At 44.7% G+C, this 16,915-nt stretch overlaps 1 protein-coding gene across 5 annotated transcripts in view; it reads right to left on the bottom strand.

The window, feature by feature from the left end:
- Positions 1-16,915, bottom strand: part of LOC144782165 (cyclin-dependent kinase 17-like) — a 588,354-nt gene that overhangs the window by 10,928 nt on the left and 560,511 nt on the right. For 3 of the 5 annotated variants that reach the window (XM_078661372.1, XM_078661370.1, XM_078661373.1), the window contains one exon: positions 10,369-10,489. The exons of the other annotated variants lie outside the window; for them this stretch is intronic. In XM_078661372.1, coding sequence (XP_078517498.1) covers positions 10,404-10,489 — 86 coding nt within the window. In that variant the 3' untranslated portion in view covers positions 10,369-10,403. The remainder of the gene's footprint in view (positions 1-10,368; positions 10,490-16,915) is intronic. 5 annotated transcript variants of the gene reach the window in all.

The raw sequence follows: 16,915 nt of genomic DNA, 5'->3' as shown, positions 1-16,915 counted from the left end.
AACTAGTGCTGAAAAGAAGAAAATATTACTTACCTTCCATAACAATCATTCTGATGGGTATCGATCTACCTGCAGATTCATCTTCTGTTGAATATGGATGCCAAAGTAGTTCCAGAAACTTGTCAAGTTCTGCTATGCCAGTAGATGGAGTTGGCTCTACGCTTTCTTTGAGGGAAAATACTCCCAGGGGTCAAATGGCGCCAAGGGTGGGCCTGCCGGTGAAATCCAAACTGATCCCCAAAATGACCCAAGGGATCCAAAGGAGACCGCAACCAACCTGAACAGTGCCGCCATCATGGCACTGAGAACGGAGATGGGCTGGCTTCCAGCAACAACACCACCAGATAAGCCAGTATGGCAGTATTTTTGTCAGGGCTATGTAGGGAAACGAAAGCAGAGGGCCTGGGATGGGACCTGTACCGGGCACCGCATCAGCCAGCATCATTAGAGAAGGCTTCTTGGACAGAGTTGGCTCCTTAATCATGATTGGCGTGGAGTCCGACACTAATATCCAGTGAGGGCCATAAAATGTTTGGTTGTGCTTTCTTTGATGGTGTGCATGAGGCCACATTTGTTCCACGAACTTGGGACTTGGAAATTACATTTTGGGTATACAAACATGAGAGAGTTTAGTGGTTTATGTGGCTGGCCATATATCTGCTCTTTACTTTTTCTCTCATTTTTAGGAAAATATCAATAAGGTTTTTCTGAATTGAAAAGTTTAACAAATACCTTGAGGAGTAGCCTTAAATCTTACATTTCGCCAGGTCCAGATAAATTATACAAACCATCTGCTGCTCAAGTGGTTCTGATTCTGACAAAACTGATAGACAACAGACAGCAAATGACACAATCCGTGTCTGGCAGACGTTGTAATAATCCTTCTCAGAGGCCTGTAGTGTTTTTTAAACGTGGACACTACAATTTACGTTTAACTGGACTATCTAGGATCCTGCCAAAAACGATTAAGGAAGACCAAATCAGGGATTGTGTTGAGCAGCTAGACTTTTCAAAATATTAAAGAAACAGCTCCTCTTACTGAAAAATCTAAAAGTAACATTGGCAGTGTGGATACTATATGGTGAAAACGTATTTGACAGGGCGAGCTTGTCATTAATCAGGACAGTGATAAAGTTCACTTATAAAGATATGCTGGTCAAAATGGTGACATTAGAATGGTTTCTTTTCAGATGACTTGCAAATAGGCAGAGGCATAGAACAGGGCTGTCACATAGACAGTCTAATAGACAATGGAAAGATTAGATCTATACCCTGGCAGGTAGGACCTTGTGGGATATGATCTGGACACTTAAGAACAGGTTCCTTAGTATGTAATATGAACAAGTGCCCAGCACATAGCAAGGATTAACAACCTTCCCATCTCCAGCCACTCCTTTACATAATACATTTTAAGTTTCCCCAGTGAATGTGGGGAGGCGTTTGGAGCCTGGAAAGCCGGCCATGGTAGCATCCTGACCGATCTGTACAAAAGAAGCTTGATCAATTCATTTGAATGCTGTTAGAGCACATTTAACTTGAAAAAGTTGGAGATATTCCAGTTCACCCAAATGAGACTCAGGAAACTATACATAGTCACATTTGGCAGGAAGGAGACAAGAAATATAATTTGACTAGTTCATTGCCACTCATGTGGGTATCAAGGGTTTTGTATCATAGCTGTTTAAATTACTCACACACCAAGCAGAATAACAGAGATAAAGAAACATGACTAAATAAAACACTACGCTCCACAAGATCATACCAGTCAAGAGTTGGGCAACACTATGACTGGATGCAATATCCAGTAATAAAGCAGGGCTTTACAGAGAATCCTCACTTAATTAAGACAGGCAAGTATATGACTCCAGATGGACAACAAAGTATGCTCCCGGAATATCCAGATAGCTGCTTAAGGGCAATAGGGGATTACAAAACCTTTCTATGTCTATCAGACCTGCCTTTAGATATTGATCAATTGAAAAGCAGTCCTGGTGCAGTCAAAAAAATGGTGGGCTTCCCGCTGCCTGTGCAGTAGGCAATTACAATCTTGCATCAATGAGATAGTCTCCCCAAAGTAGATTGGAAGTTAATATTCCAATTATTTGCAGGAGCAAAGTCGACAATCAAAGAAATTAGACATGGGTTTTTATACAAGGATTGGAGAATCCCAAGCATTATAAAGAAACTAGTGATTCTATTTTTATTCTTCAAGCTTGCAAACATGATCTCTCTTTTATATGAAAGAGCTACGTAACAAGGATTTCAGTGGTTTCTGGAAAAGGTGATGCTTTGGCCAGGTATTAAGGAATAAAATACCCTGTGCCGTATATAACAAGCATTGGAATAGCCAATAGGTCTCGCCTTTGGGTCCTTATAAGTGGTTAGTCATGCAGCACATTATCCTGGGTGCGCCATGGATTAAAGCATTGTCAGGCTTATCTGCAACCACTTTTACATCTTGTGCAATAGCTCATTGATGATTTTTTTGCAATCAGTCTTTGCTGCAGGCCATTAGGGAAAACTGGCGAAAGTAATGCAATAAACATATGACACAGCTGTATATCAAACGACTCTGGTGTGCAATATCATTTTAGCACAGACAAATTCTGATCCATGCAGAACTTGTGAAAAAGGGAATGAAATAGATTTGCCAACATGTACGCTGTTTGTTTGTGCAATTTGTCATCCGTGCCACTGTGCACCACTTCGGAGACAAGATGGTCGGTGAAGATGAGTGTGGACAACGAAGAAACCCGCAGCTCTTCAGGACAGCGCCCAGGACCGTCGTGTGCACATGCTTTGTTCATCACGTTCCTGAGCACTCGTCTGCAGTACAGTGCTTTGAAGCTTAGCAAAGCCTGTGACTATGAGGAGCACCTACAAGCCAGTTGTCGTGAGCGCTATATAGAGTATTAGTATCCAAGAAACGCAATTGCTTCTCTTTTAAATGATCTTCGTTTTTTATTGAATTTTCCTCTTTGCACCACCCTGTTTGTTTTGTTTGCGTTATAAATCACATAAAATTTGTTTTTTATAGTTTGAAAGAAATAATGTAATCGCCAGTTCAAGAAAAGGTGCCTATTGACACAAGCAAAAGCATAAGCAGGGTGCATTGTGCACCACCCTAATGTTTGTTTTGTTTACGTTATGAATCACATAAATTTCGTGTTAGTAGTTCGAAAGAAATAAATGTAAGGTTTTCGTCCAGGTTTAGAAGTTGCTTGACTGAACTACTAATACTAAATGTCGCTCAAATCGAAGAATAGTCCCAGGCAAGTTCCAACTGTAACCAACAACAAATTGTCTAGCTTAAGGAGAAAGACACAGATCACGTCGCTGTGTGGGGGAAGGGCTTGTACTCTGAAGCGGCACACAAAGTGATTATATATGTATATGTATATATGTATATATATATATATATATATAGTAGCAACGAATACGGAGCAGTGGGTCACACAGTAGTATCTTGCAAACAACCCAAAGACGATTACAAATGTAATAAAGGACACAACCTGTAATTTAAATGCTAATATGGGTCAGCCACCTTCTACTGTGTGTGCCAGTCAGCACGTTCACTAGTCGGTTGTGTTCTATTTATTGCAATATTGCTGTATAAACAGGAAGTGAAAAAGTTTAACGGGAACACTGAAAAAAGATGGTGTGTACTATGAAAGCAGAGTGGCGTTCTTGTGTTAAAGAACGGTTAAACGATTTGGTTTTGGGACACAGCTGAATCCTTTTTCTGGCGAGGCTTATCTCTCGGCCATCGCCTCTCAAGAGGCAGTGATGTTGTGTACATTACCGTGACTCCGCCCTAATGCTGAAAGGCACGGAATCCTTTCAGCCTAGCACTCTCAAGCGAGCCCGGGTGCTGCCCTGAATAAATACCGCTTGGAGATAACACTGCTGCGCTTCAGAGGTACTCGGCAACTGCGTCAGGGAGTGAGGGAGCAGCAGGTACACGCTCTTGGGCGAACGCGCTATCCCTCTACATGCCCGCGCTAACAGGCTCTTCTGTCCTCCAATACGTACGGTTCAGGTGAGCATAGCTAGTTTGCTTGTTTTTGTTTAGTGAGACAACACAGCGATGGTTAGCGCAATAATTGTTGAAGCCAATTAGTAGCTAAACAAGTTTGACGAGGAGAGGAGGAGGCAGCAGGGAGAGGACAGAGAGGAGGGGGCCTGCGCCCGTTTCCCATGCGGGAGCGAGAAGGGGCACCATCTGTTTGCTAGTTAATTACAAACAGATGGTTTCAAAGCTTGCTCCCAACAAGGGAATCCCCAAATGTGCATATGTTGCCATTGAAAGCAATGCATAGCGTGCACGTTTTTGGCCGAAAAAGTCAATCGATTCCTAAAGGTCTCCTCCCATGCAGCGCATTGGCGAGATCTAAAAAGGACATTGCAAGTCACCTCAGTGTTCCATATCCTTATAAAGGAACTTCAACCTTGTTCCTATATATGGTCATGGAACTACTCAGTGAATTGCAATATCCTTATAATGTACAACAGAGGGTACTTTATCCCATTAGTAAATAACACTTCATTGCTGGGTATAATTGACCTAGGTTATATTTCAGTCAAAGACCCTGTTTTTGGGCATCAGCGAAAGACTACATTAACCAATATGTCCACTTTACGTCTATAATACTTTCAGCATTAATTTGGCCTGGGTCATTCCATGGATGACTCAGATTCAGTTAATTAATCTACTTACATGACCGCCTCCAAATTATGCATTTCATATCTTTTAGGGAAATCATTTCCAGTTCTGAGTTTACGGAAAATCTGGCAAGGTGGTTCCTATTTAGTCAAATTCAGTACGATGCACGAAGAGCACAATTTGATAGGAAACAGGTTTTATACCCAGCTCCAAATACAGTGAGATTAATGGGGTTTTGGGCCTAGTTTCAACAAAGGGCATAGGAAGATATTACCTGGAGTTCCTTATCTTTGTGACGTCCCCAGATCCCAGCTACATAAAATGTGGCTGCAACTGCTTTTTGCTTGTAAACTTTGAAAATGGTGGTTATTGGTTGGGTGCCTACTCCAGTGGCAAATTTTAAGACTGCATTACAGCATGCCTTAAATTTTACTATGGACCTTTCCGCATGCGTGCACCAGGTAAGGCTGCTGTGGAAGCACATGCCTAACCAATCAAAATAATCTACCCTTCTGAGTTGTTTACCACTTATTTTTTAACAAGCTCTTTAACAACAGCATAGTTTTCCTCATCATAAACTTGGTTTTATTCACATAGATGAGCAAATCCTTGTTCCTCTAATACATAGACAATTTCTCTAGCATAACATGCAGAGCTTTCGGTTAGAGGCAATAAAAATGCAGCATCTGAATATAGCAGGATAGGTAGCTTTATACTAAGCAGCTTAGGGGTATCAAAGCTGGATTCCACAAGATGCCTGGGCTGTAACATTGTATATAAACAGACTGAACACACCAGTGAGGAATTCGTGATGGAACTAGGAAAGCGGCGCTACATTCCCCATCAGATCCAAAAAGTATCCTTGCCCTGTTTTGTGGTCTGAAGTCCTCTGATTGCTATTAGGAGTGGATCGCTTCCCAGATAAGAAAGAGTTCTCCCATGTTTAACTATATTCACCAAGTAAAAAGGTATACTGGGCATTTCTTAATGGCAGCATACTTAACACATTAAGGGGAGGCGAAATGCCTGGTCTATAGTTTCAAGTCCCTTTCTAAATCCGCATTGACAACTATTTAAGATGTTATTTTGCATCTGCTCAGCCTTGCAGTCGATTTAAGAGTATAAATAATAACAAATAGTGGGTGTTTTTAACATCTGGAGGGAGTGAAAAGCTGGCTCTCACTTGAGTAAAATCCGGATTCAACTGAAGAGACCGGACTAAATTGTGGCACAGCCGATGATTAAATCTAGGACATATCATAACAATATGGAAAGTATCAGGAGGGGACACGTGATCGCAAGGATGGAAATCCGAGACTGTACAGGGAACGTAGGCAACAAAAACTGATGAATCTTGTTATAGCTGTAGTAAATCAGAAGTAAATATGAAGACATTTCCCACAGTAGATAGGGGTCAATACCCTTCACTGTCTTTATCATAATTAATTGTCAGAAGGAAAGCTTATGATTTTAATGCAAAGCGTCTAGTTTGGCAGAGTGCCAAGACGTCAGGAAACAGGTCGACTTGAGTGCCTCGTTATATGTGTTGATGAGAACATCTGTTCAGTTTCTGGTCCTGCTACAAAGAAATATAAAAGAAACAGATCGTGGCTTGGGGGTTTGTTTGCCACTGTTCTCTTACTGCTCTAACTACCTCAGGGTTTTTTAGGGGTGGGGGGAATGCCATCATTACCAACAATTTTACGATCATTCTGAATGTCAGAGGAGGACGTCTCAAACTTTGTAGGGTTAGGCTTTGAGTGTTGCAGTGTTCAATATGGCACCCAAGAAGGGCTGTATTCGTTGGGGAGAAAGATGTGATTTGCCATTTCCCAGGGGAGTGCGATGCATTGCTGTTGGTTGCTCCTCTTTATCAGCCAGTCCAGATATGGAAATAGATGAATGGCAATGCAGCTATGCTGCCTCCACCACTAGACATTTGGGAAATACCAGTGGGGCTCTTTTGACCCCAAAGGGTGGTATGCTCTCCACTTATCGTGAATCTGAGTTAGCAATGGTGTCCAGGATGGAAGGGAATATGGAAACAGGCATCCTTGAAATCGAGAGTTGCCATGTGATGATCTGTACAGAGCAGTGGAATGACGTCTTGCAGAGTTGTCTTCTTGAATTGCTCTTACAATATGGAACAATTAAATAGCCTGAGGTCTAGCACTGGCATTTGTGTCCCGTCCTTTTTTAGTAAGTATTGCTTTTATACGCCTTGTCCTTATGGGTGTTGTAGAACAGTTTTTATTGTACCCTTCTAGAGCAGTGCCTATACTTCTTCCTGCAGCAGCCTTTGATATTCTTGGCTGATGGTATCTTTGATGCTGGAGTATGTTTTTCCTAGCAATTTCTATGGTGTGCAAAGAGTAGGACCTATTGTCTGTTGTTATCTCCACCCATTGCAGAAGGTATACCCTTCTTCCATAAAAGGTGTTATGTGATTGGTGGAATAGTGGGCAAGTCACTGCTTTGAAGAAGAGGAGCCATTTTCCTGGGCCCGCTACACTTCCCATGGCCGTTGCCCAGGAAGCCTCCTCTGGGGTAATACTTAGAAATCTGGCATTCCTGAAAGGACTGCTTGTGCTGAAAGATAGTGCACTGCATTGTTGCTGCAGCCTTGGCACCTCATCTTGCCTATTAGCACCAAAAAGCAGACCTGCCTGTTTGAGTTTGAACTGCCTCATACCCGTGGCTATGTCTGTGCTCTTTTTGATTTTCTCAAGAACGGAGTACATTTGTAGTCCAAACAAGTGTTCGTTGTCACACTAAACAGCTGTTGCTATACCTCTGGACCGAAGCCTGAGATCCTGAGCCATGAAGGCCGTCAGAACAGGACACTCCTCTTGGTCTCATGTGATGCTTTGTAAATGGGCATCTGAGATTATTTTACCTTCCTGCACCAAATTATTACCTCTGGTCCAATAGGCCCAGGCAGGTTTTTCAGCAGCTCTTCATCTCCTCCCAGTCCTACCTGTTGTTCCTGGAAAGGAGGCCCACTGAGTTGGCAACAACCCACTATGTAGCTGATCCAGTAAGCCTCCGTGTTGATGGTTACCTGCTGCATCAATTTAGCAGCTTCCTTATCTGATATTTGAACTTAGTAAGATCCTAGGCCATAGGTCCTGTGAACCATCTGGGAATCAGGTTGTATGGGGTCTCTGATGTACAAGGGGCACTCATGTGCCATCTTGTACTTTTTCTCGAGCCTTTGGATTACAACCCTTCTTTTTAATATGTGCTTGAAAGCTTTGGACACATATTCGGTCATGCTATTTAGCATGGGCAAGAACTGAACTGATCTTTAAGTCTTAGGAGGGAGTTTATACCAAAAAACTGTCATTCTCTTCTATCAAATGCAGCTTCCACATTGTGGTGATCTGAAGCCCTCTGGATGACTGATATGCTGTGATGTCATCAAGCAGCAAAGCCTTCTCTGGGTATGGCTCTAAAGATGGGTCTTTTAGGGGATCCACGCTGTAACCTTACCAGGGGTCTTCTCCATAAGCAGTTGGAGTGGGCTCATCATAGGAAACATGCTCATAGCTCATGCCCGGGGTTAGTCATGTGTAGCGATGGATGTGGTGAAGGGGAATGTGCTACTGACTGCACTTAAGGTGTAAGGTAAATATGTCGGTAACTGCTTTCGAGGCTAGGCCGCTGTGTTTCACCCCATTCACCCTCTTCCCAACCACTCAGTTATAGGGAACAGTTTAAGCTTCTCCAATAGGGCCGAGTCAAAATAAGGTTCCTTTTCTTAGGTTATGCTGGTCCTGGCTCCAGCTTTGAGGAAAATGTTCAGGCAATGCTACTGCAGGCATTGGCTCCCTTGATGTTGATGCAGGTGTCGATGCCTGCTTTGAAGCCGATTTTAGTGTCAAAGAAGGTGGTTTAGAACAGAGATGTTGCTTCTAGGCGTGTAAAAAAAAAGTATAAGTACTTTTTTCATTGTCATTTCAATTAGCAAAGCAAGTAGCAAAACAACGGACATCATATGGCATTGCTGAACTTCAGTACAATAACTCAGGGTCCGTAAATATGCCAAACCATGACACTTTACCTCCCCGCGCATTACATAGTCTTACCACACTAAGCAAGCTTCAGCCTAAGCTTCAGGTGCATGGTGTAGCGCTTTTGTCCATAAACGAAAAAAGTGAAGGAGAATAGGATGATACAGAACACCACCACAGATGATGAAGGCTCTGGCCCAGTTATCGTGGTGGGTTGTTGATGCAAAGCGCTCTCAGTGAAATTGGTCAGCACCAGCTATCGAAGTCTTTTCAGTGAAGTCTTAGGGTTCCCTCGAGGCCAATGCTTGCACTGGAGTCTAGGACAAACACTCACAGGAAGATTCTCAGATGCCATTGACGCCGTAGGTGTGGTCTGTGTATTTGGTGCAAGTTTCACGGAGGACCCTGAAAATGGTTGGTTCCTGAAATTGGAGGCCTCTGAGAACAGTTTCTTGATGCTGATTTCCTTAATCACCTCTGGTGCTGGATGGGCACCCCTATCCTCAGCTGAGTATGTGCCCTCAGTGTCCTACATGGCGGGCTCGGTTGATGGCTCAGGAAAACTTTGGCACTGCGTTTTGTAGTGTGCCCACTGATGTTCCCTTGGATAACAGATGGTCTTGTCTCCTAAGGACTGACAAGCCAAACATTTTGATTCCTCGTGGTCTCCGAGTAGGCAGCGAGTACTGACCCTATCAGTGTCTGATGACCGGAACTTGCTGTTGCACTTAAGGGAAAAACTGGAAGGGTGTATACCAATAAGCCACCCCCATGAATCATCCCTATATGTTTTGGCCTTCAAAAATACTCAGGTCGATTTTGAAGAGGTCATCGTATATTCTCCTGTAGCCTGCCCGTTTCAGAACTCTGAAAAAAGGTCCATATCCGATGGGGTGAACATCATTGTAAGGTGCTGTGTTTGTACTGGTGCATGTGGATTTGGGGGGGGGGGGGGTGACGAGTCACCTTAAAATTTAGACCTTTACTTTGAAGATAAACAACTTGTGCAATGTATATGCACAACACCAGTTGATAACCGAGTGCAGAGGATGTGACCTACACATGCTACGAACAAATAGCTTACTAATGGTGTGGCTGCCAGTATTAATGTATGTTGAGAAAGATTGTAAAAAGTATATAAGTCCACCTGGGCTCAGGGTCTTGCACCTTTTCAACTGATTATCAGTGTAGCCTGAACTACTAAAATTGGGGGGAAATCAACTTACTGACTGAATCGACCACTACACAACTTCAGGGATTTGTGAGGGTGAATGTGAGTGGCTTATTAATGTTGAAACGTTTCTGTATTTTTCTACATTATTTCTATACAACAAACAACAGAGCAGGGATGGAGCCTAAAGAGAACGGTGCTTCCGAAAGTAAGCTTGAAAAGCACATGCTAGACCAACTGGTCTATAATCTGACTATTTTCCTCTATCAAACAAACCGATGTAGTATTTGCTATAAATGCACTCATCACTTTATCACAGATAAGAAAAAATGCCTCCCTATGTTAAAATCTGTTACAACACCCACTCTTCCACCATTTGAAATCTCAAGCCCAATACAGAGGTGCTAAGTGCAAAGAGTTCCTATAAAACCACCACACCAAGATCCTGGGAGGATCACTTACAATACTAATGTCATCAGTTTACAACTCACAGACTTGAAAGAGAAGTAAAGGTTATTTACCATAGAAGAATTGCCATCAGTCAGGGGAGGTGAGGTTAGCAGAGAATGTGTTCATGAGTTACTGCAATCCGACTGCTTGTCTGGAAGTATTCAGACGAGGCAGAGACAACCTTGCGGTGAACTGAAGGCAGAGAGAGAAAGGGCAGAAAAGAAATTGACGAAGAGAGGAAAGCAAGATAAAGCAGGTAAAAGTATTTGAGAGAAGCTAAAGAAAACAGAGTTGATTAACTCATGATAAAACAGAAAGCAGAAATTAAAAAGACACACAAAAAAGGAAGAGTTGGAAACTGTAGCACAATTGATGAGCTGGTGAAAAGGGAATTTGAGATTTGGCAGGAATCTAAGTGGTAGTATATCTGAACACAATATAAAAAACAGCCCACAATGGTACATGGGTAGCCGTTATAGATTCTTTACTTGCATAATTCTGTCAGGACTGGAGGCGATGGTTATGCTTTCTTTTCCTCACTTTAATCAAACAGCAGCCATGTAAACATTAAGAACCACAAGTCCCATTAACATCAGGGATGACGTTCATAAGAGTCCAACAGAGGTCAACCAATTAGGACGTCGCTAGGCCATCATAGTCCCACAACTGTGTCCTTTTTTCCTCTTTCTTCGCTACTCTTCACAGCCATAATATAAGTGTAGGCTTGTTGCCACTTATCCATGTTGGTATTTTTAGTGTGATTTGCTTTAATTACTGGATTCCCTTCACAGGGCCGCTTAATTAGCTCGCAGAAGCGCACTCGGTTCTACGCGGTGCTTTTATGTGTTAGGGCTGTGAGGGCGGTTCTTCGACCACTGGGTGGCGCCCGCACACAGTTACAGGAGCTCAGTGAGACCGCAGACTGCATTGCATTCCTGTCAGGAGCGCAATAGCATTGGTTTCAGCCGCTGTGTCTCCTTCACGCCCAAGGCCCGGTGTGCTGACTGACACCCCTCGTGGGGCTGATCTTTCGCCACCAGTAGCAACATTTCCCCGTGATTTGCAGCAGCAGCAATGCGCCAGATGCCCGCTGGGCAGGTACTCAAAGTCATTGCCCTGTCCTGGGCATACCAAGGCCATGCTGAAGCTTCTTTCTGCCGCGCTAAGGCTAATTGCTCGGGAGTGCAACCCCCACTTTCAATCCAATTTGGGACAACCCAACCAGGTCTTGTTACTATTGAAAAATAACAGCATAAAACCAAACTAAATTGAAGTACAACTTCACAATAGTTGGTGACTATCCTAAAGGTAAATTTGATCAATCCCATCCTGCTACCCCGCCCTGAGAACATAAAGGGCTGCCTGTGTCCCCCACAGATTGGGTGCCTCAGGCCCCCATTATTTGTGCTGATGCTAGCCAGAACTTCCTAAGCCACCATAATACAGGAGTCATGACTCCTATACTGAAGAGGCAGCTACCTATCTCTCGTAGACTATTTTTGCGAATTCATGGCGCATCCATTCGCTGGGCTGTATGGGGAAACCTTAATTTCACTGGAAAATAGGCTCATGACGCTGGGAGCGCCATGCCCAAGACCCCTCTACCCAAAAGCAGGACCCAGGGGAGCCTCGCCCCATAGCCTATGGGCAGACCCGAGACACCCCAACTGGCCGGAAAGAAACGTGCTGGCATAGATTTGGATGCCTATGCCTGCCAAAAGCGCGCCTTCCTGGACAATAGCTCCTTGGAGCTGGCAGGTCCATTATACCCTCTCCTGTGCCCCGTCCCAGACCTAGACCCCTCTTTCCCTGCCCCTCTATCACTGGATGGTGATGCTCCCCTAGTCTCAGATACGGACTTAGAGCCAGGTAGGCCACGGCGCCCATACTCCACCCCGTACCGCCTGACTATGGGGGACAGTCCTTGGCTCCTGACTCTGACCTTCTTAAATAAGATGACCGACACCCTAGATCCTTGGACTGGGCTCCGGCTGAAAAGGTGGCCACCTGCATTATGGTCAAAAGACAGAGGATGGCCATGGATAAAGATGTCCGCAACTGCCTAAAGGCGGAATGTCCCCACTTCTCCATGATAACAATCAACCCCAAACTGGGGGAATTAGTCAACTCTGAGGTGGGTCCAGTAGCACAGGGCAGCTCGTTCGGTGAGCCCTTCCTCAAGGAGCTCAGTATATTTGTTCCAGACATTTAATTCCTTGGACAAGGCCCAGTCCTCTATTAAAAAGATCTACCTCGGGTTTTCACCGGGGCCGGCCATGTAAGGGGGCGCTTGGCCAGCCGTGGCAGCAACAGGCCTCTGCCTCTAGACAGGGTCAATTGCAGGACATTCCAGATACGGCGGATTCTACCACATCCGCTCCTACCCCAGACGGTGCGGCTCCAGAGGTGGATCTAGAGGTGGATATCAGCAGAACGCCTCTCATGGTGAGTGTCATCCCTTTATCTCACAGTTGGGGGGGGGGGTATACTGGCACAATTTGAACACAATTGGAGGGATCTGACTTCCGATTCTTGGGTTCTACAATCCATCAAGGGCTTTCAGATAAGAGTTTTATGGCTCCCATGTCCAGTCGAGGCCTCCACAACCTCTTCAGGTTTCCGATTAACAATCATACTAGGTAGACACGGAAATTTGAGACCTTCTAGCCAAAGTTGCCATTGTTCAGACGACCAGCACCCTTGCGGCTTCTTCAGGAACGTTTTCTTAGTGGACGAATGCGATGGCGGGCAATGCCCAGTGATCAATCTCAAACAATTCAATGACTAGCTCGTTTAACGCCACTCCAATATAGAGGGTATTGACCTCCAAGATCTTCTCCTCAACAACGACTGGATAGTCCAACTGGACCTAAAAGATGTGTACCAAACAGTCCTCATATCTCCCCCTCACCGGCGCTTCCTCCAGTTTCAATGGCTTGCCATCACTTACAAATTTATTACCCTATTTGGCCTCTCCTCGGTTTCTTCATGTTTCACCAAGATCCTTCGACCACTGGTGGAACACCTTCGAGCCAGGGGGTTCGTCTCATAATTTACCTGGACGATCTCCTGATGATGAACCAGAACCCAGGAGTCTTGCACACCCATCTTCAGTGGGTAATTTCCCTCCTGCAACCTCTAGATTTTCCCATCAACGAGAAAAAGTCAATGTTGTCTCCCACACAATCAATAGTATTCCTGGACTTCGTGGTGGACTCAGTCCGAGCCACTCTCACCCTTCCCTTTTGGAAGGTTGCCAAGATCTGTCAAAAACTTGATTTGCCCTTTAGCGAAATCAGTCACTTTACTTCGACAAATGGCATGAGTGGTAGGCATTCTCTCCTCGTACATGCAGGCCATATTCCTCGGACCCTTGCACTACAGGGCCCTCTAGAGCCTTAAGATTTCTCACTTACAGAGAGATCGGACGTAATTTGAGTACGTTCCCCTGTCAGCAGAAGTGAGAGCAGAACTCCAATGCTGGCTGGTGGATATGGAAGTGTGGAACGGCCAACCCATTTTTGGGTCACAACCAGACCTGGTGATAGAATCAGACACTAGCGGAGAGGGCAGGGGAGTGCAATGTGAGGGATTCTCCATAGGAGGAAGATGGTCAGAATTAGATAGCTCTCTTCACATCAATTGATTGGAGTTGATGGCAGGCTCCTTTGCGGTCAAATATTGGACAAAGGACCAGATCCAGTGCAATGTCCTGCTAAAGATGGACAACGTTGCTGTGGCCAGGAACATCAACCACCTTTGGGGGGGGGGGGAATGGGGGGGGAGAAGAGGGGGGTTCTCGTTCCAAACACCAATCGGATCTAGCCAGGAGCTTTTGGGAATATTTTTTATTTTTATTATTTTGTGTCTTATAATGCCGAATCACCCCCCAGAGGGGTATCTCCGCGCTGCGGGAGTGCTACAGTAAGAACAAGAAGAGGATTTCAGAAAAGCTCAGTTTTGAGAAGCTTACATAAGAGTAGATAATCAGGGCATTTCAGGAGGTGGCTGGGGTGTTGATTCCTGTAGGTGGGGGCCAGATGATAGAAAGCTTTACCACCTATGCAGGGTTTCTTAACACAGGGCTCCAAAATAAGCGATTTAGAGCCTGACCGGAGTGTTCTGGAAGGTTGATATCGGGTGAGTTGATCTGCTAAGTAGCTAGGGCCATTGCCCTGTAGTGCCTTGTGCACTGTGCAGCATATCTTAAATCGGATCCGCTTGCGGATTGGTAACCAATGTAGTCCATGAAGTAGCGGCAAAGAGGCAGGAGAGTTGGAAACTAGACAGGCCACAGTGTTTTGGACCACCTGAAGTCTATTGAGAGAGGATTTGTTGGCTGAGATCAGGAGGGCATTACACGTGAAAGCAGGAGCCCACGGTGGGAGTGACTTGCTCCTTCATCGTACGTTTCTGGTCCAAGTGTACGCCTAAGTTTTTTAGCACTGCTATGGGGACTGGGGCAGCACCCAGGTCAGTAGGCCACCAATCTGAGGACCAGAGTAGAGGAGCTTCTCCAAATAGCATAATCTCCGTTTTACCTGCATTAAGCTGCAGGAAATTGTTCCTCATCCAAGCCGAAATGGGCCGTGGATTCCAACGTTTCTTAGTCTGTCGAGTAGGATGGAATGGGATATAGTGTCAAACGCTGCTGATGAAATCCAGCAGCACTAGTAGTGCTGCTTGTCCATTGTGCAGGGAGTCTCTTAGGTTGCCTGTGATGGCAATCAATGCTGACTCCATACTAAACCGAAGTCGGACCCCAGACTGAGAGGGGTCAAGGCATCCTGTTACTTCAATGAATTCTGAGAGATGCTTGTTAATATGTTTTTCTGAAAGTTTCCACAGAAAAGGTAACCGAGAAATAGGACGGTAGTTGGACAGATCATCCTGAGTGGCATTAGGTTTCTTACGGATGGGAATTATTTGGGCAGCTTTCTATTCGGGTGGTAAATGGCCCTACGTCAAGGAAGAATTAAGAATTGAGCAGAGAGCAGGTGACAACTGTTTGTGGAGCAATGAAGATACTTTTACAGGTAGAATATCCTGAGGGGAACCTGATTTGACCGTTTTCATTAGAGACTCCACAGTATCATTTGTGCGTGGAGGGGAAGCATTCCAATGAATGTGCAGTAAGAGGGTGTGAGGGACAGCAGGTTCAGATGTCATTCAAAGGGTCCCTATCTTTGGTAATTTTATTGTAGATACTCTCAATTTTCTGGATAAAGTGGCACTAACTTATCACAGAGATCTTGTGAAGGAGTTACTTCATTATGGCAGGCCTTAGGATTCGTGGAAGAGTTGAGGATGCGGTAGAGTTCTTTAAAGGATTTTCCTGCCTGATTAAGTTGTGACTCAATATGGATTTTGTGCGCTTTCCTTAGGTTCTTATGATAGTGGGTAAGAGAGCTCTTGTACGTTTCTTTATCATTTTCGTCATGGGAGAGATGCCAGCGTCTTTCCAGCTTTTTGCAGAGGCTTTTTTCCTTCTGTAGATGTGGAGTGAACCATGCTGCATGTGTTCATCTAGCCTCATTAGGGTAAGGTTTTAATGGGGCCAACTGATCTCGAGTTGTTTCTACTATAGCATTGTAGCTAGCCAAACAATCCTCGATATTTCCTAGTGCCAAATTGGCATTGATTGGAAATGTGTCCGTGAAGCGATCAGGCGTGATTTTATGCCATTGTCTTCAAAGACTGCGCAAGGCTTTAGCGGAAGCAGGAGTAGCCCATGGCCCTTTAATTTGAAATCTAAGTAGAGAGTGGTCTGACCATGTGAATGGGCAAGGGGCCTCGCAGCAGATATTGGGAGAAGAGGTCAGGATAAGATCTAATGTGTGTCCCGCAAGATGTATGGGGCCTACATTGATCTTCAGTCCCAAGGTGGCTAGGTCCACCAGGAGTATCAAGGTGTCCACATTAGAGGAGATTTCGCTATGTACATTAAAGTCTCCTAATAGTAGGAAATGTTTTGTGGAGATAATGTGGGGGCAATTATTTCCAGGAGTTGTAGCTAGAAATCCTGAAGGGAGCCTGGTGGCTGGTATACAAGTGCACTTTTCCAACAATAGTGAGGTTGGAAGTCAATTCTGAAAACAAGAATTTCCAGTTTATTGCCACTGCATTGTTTTAGAGTAGTTACCTTAATAGAATCCTTATGAAAAATGGCTATGCCTCCACCGACCTTAGACTGCTTATCAAGCTTTTGGGTGCGGTAGCCATCAGGGTTCACCACCGTGATTGCCGGGGTGGAACTAGGTTTGAGTTAAGTTGCCGTTAGAAAGCAAATATCGATATGCCCTGAAGAAAGCAAGTCCCAGATTGCTTGGGCAATGATCGGACATTAGCCAGTATGCAGTGTCAGCCCAGGCTAGAATTACAGATGGAGGGGTTCAGGGGGAGAGGTTGATTATCGGCTTCCAACTTTCGGGTGTTACTTTCCTGTGGCGGATAACAGAGAACTTGAGTTTACCTGCCGCAATTCTAGACTGCGAAATTGGAAGTTTCTACATGCAAAAGGTCCCTCCATCTCTGGAAAATCAGATCTCAGTCACAGCCGAACACCTTCCAGGCGTGAACAATCAAGTGGCGGATTGGCAGTCTCACCACTGAGAGACC

Source organism: Lissotriton helveticus, chromosome 9, assembly GCF_964261635.1.
Source record: "Lissotriton helveticus chromosome 9, aLisHel1.1, whole genome shotgun sequence".
Lineage (NCBI taxonomy): Eukaryota > Metazoa > Chordata > Amphibia > Caudata > Salamandridae > Lissotriton > Lissotriton helveticus.
This window is presented reverse-complemented; position numbering and strand designations above follow the sequence as displayed.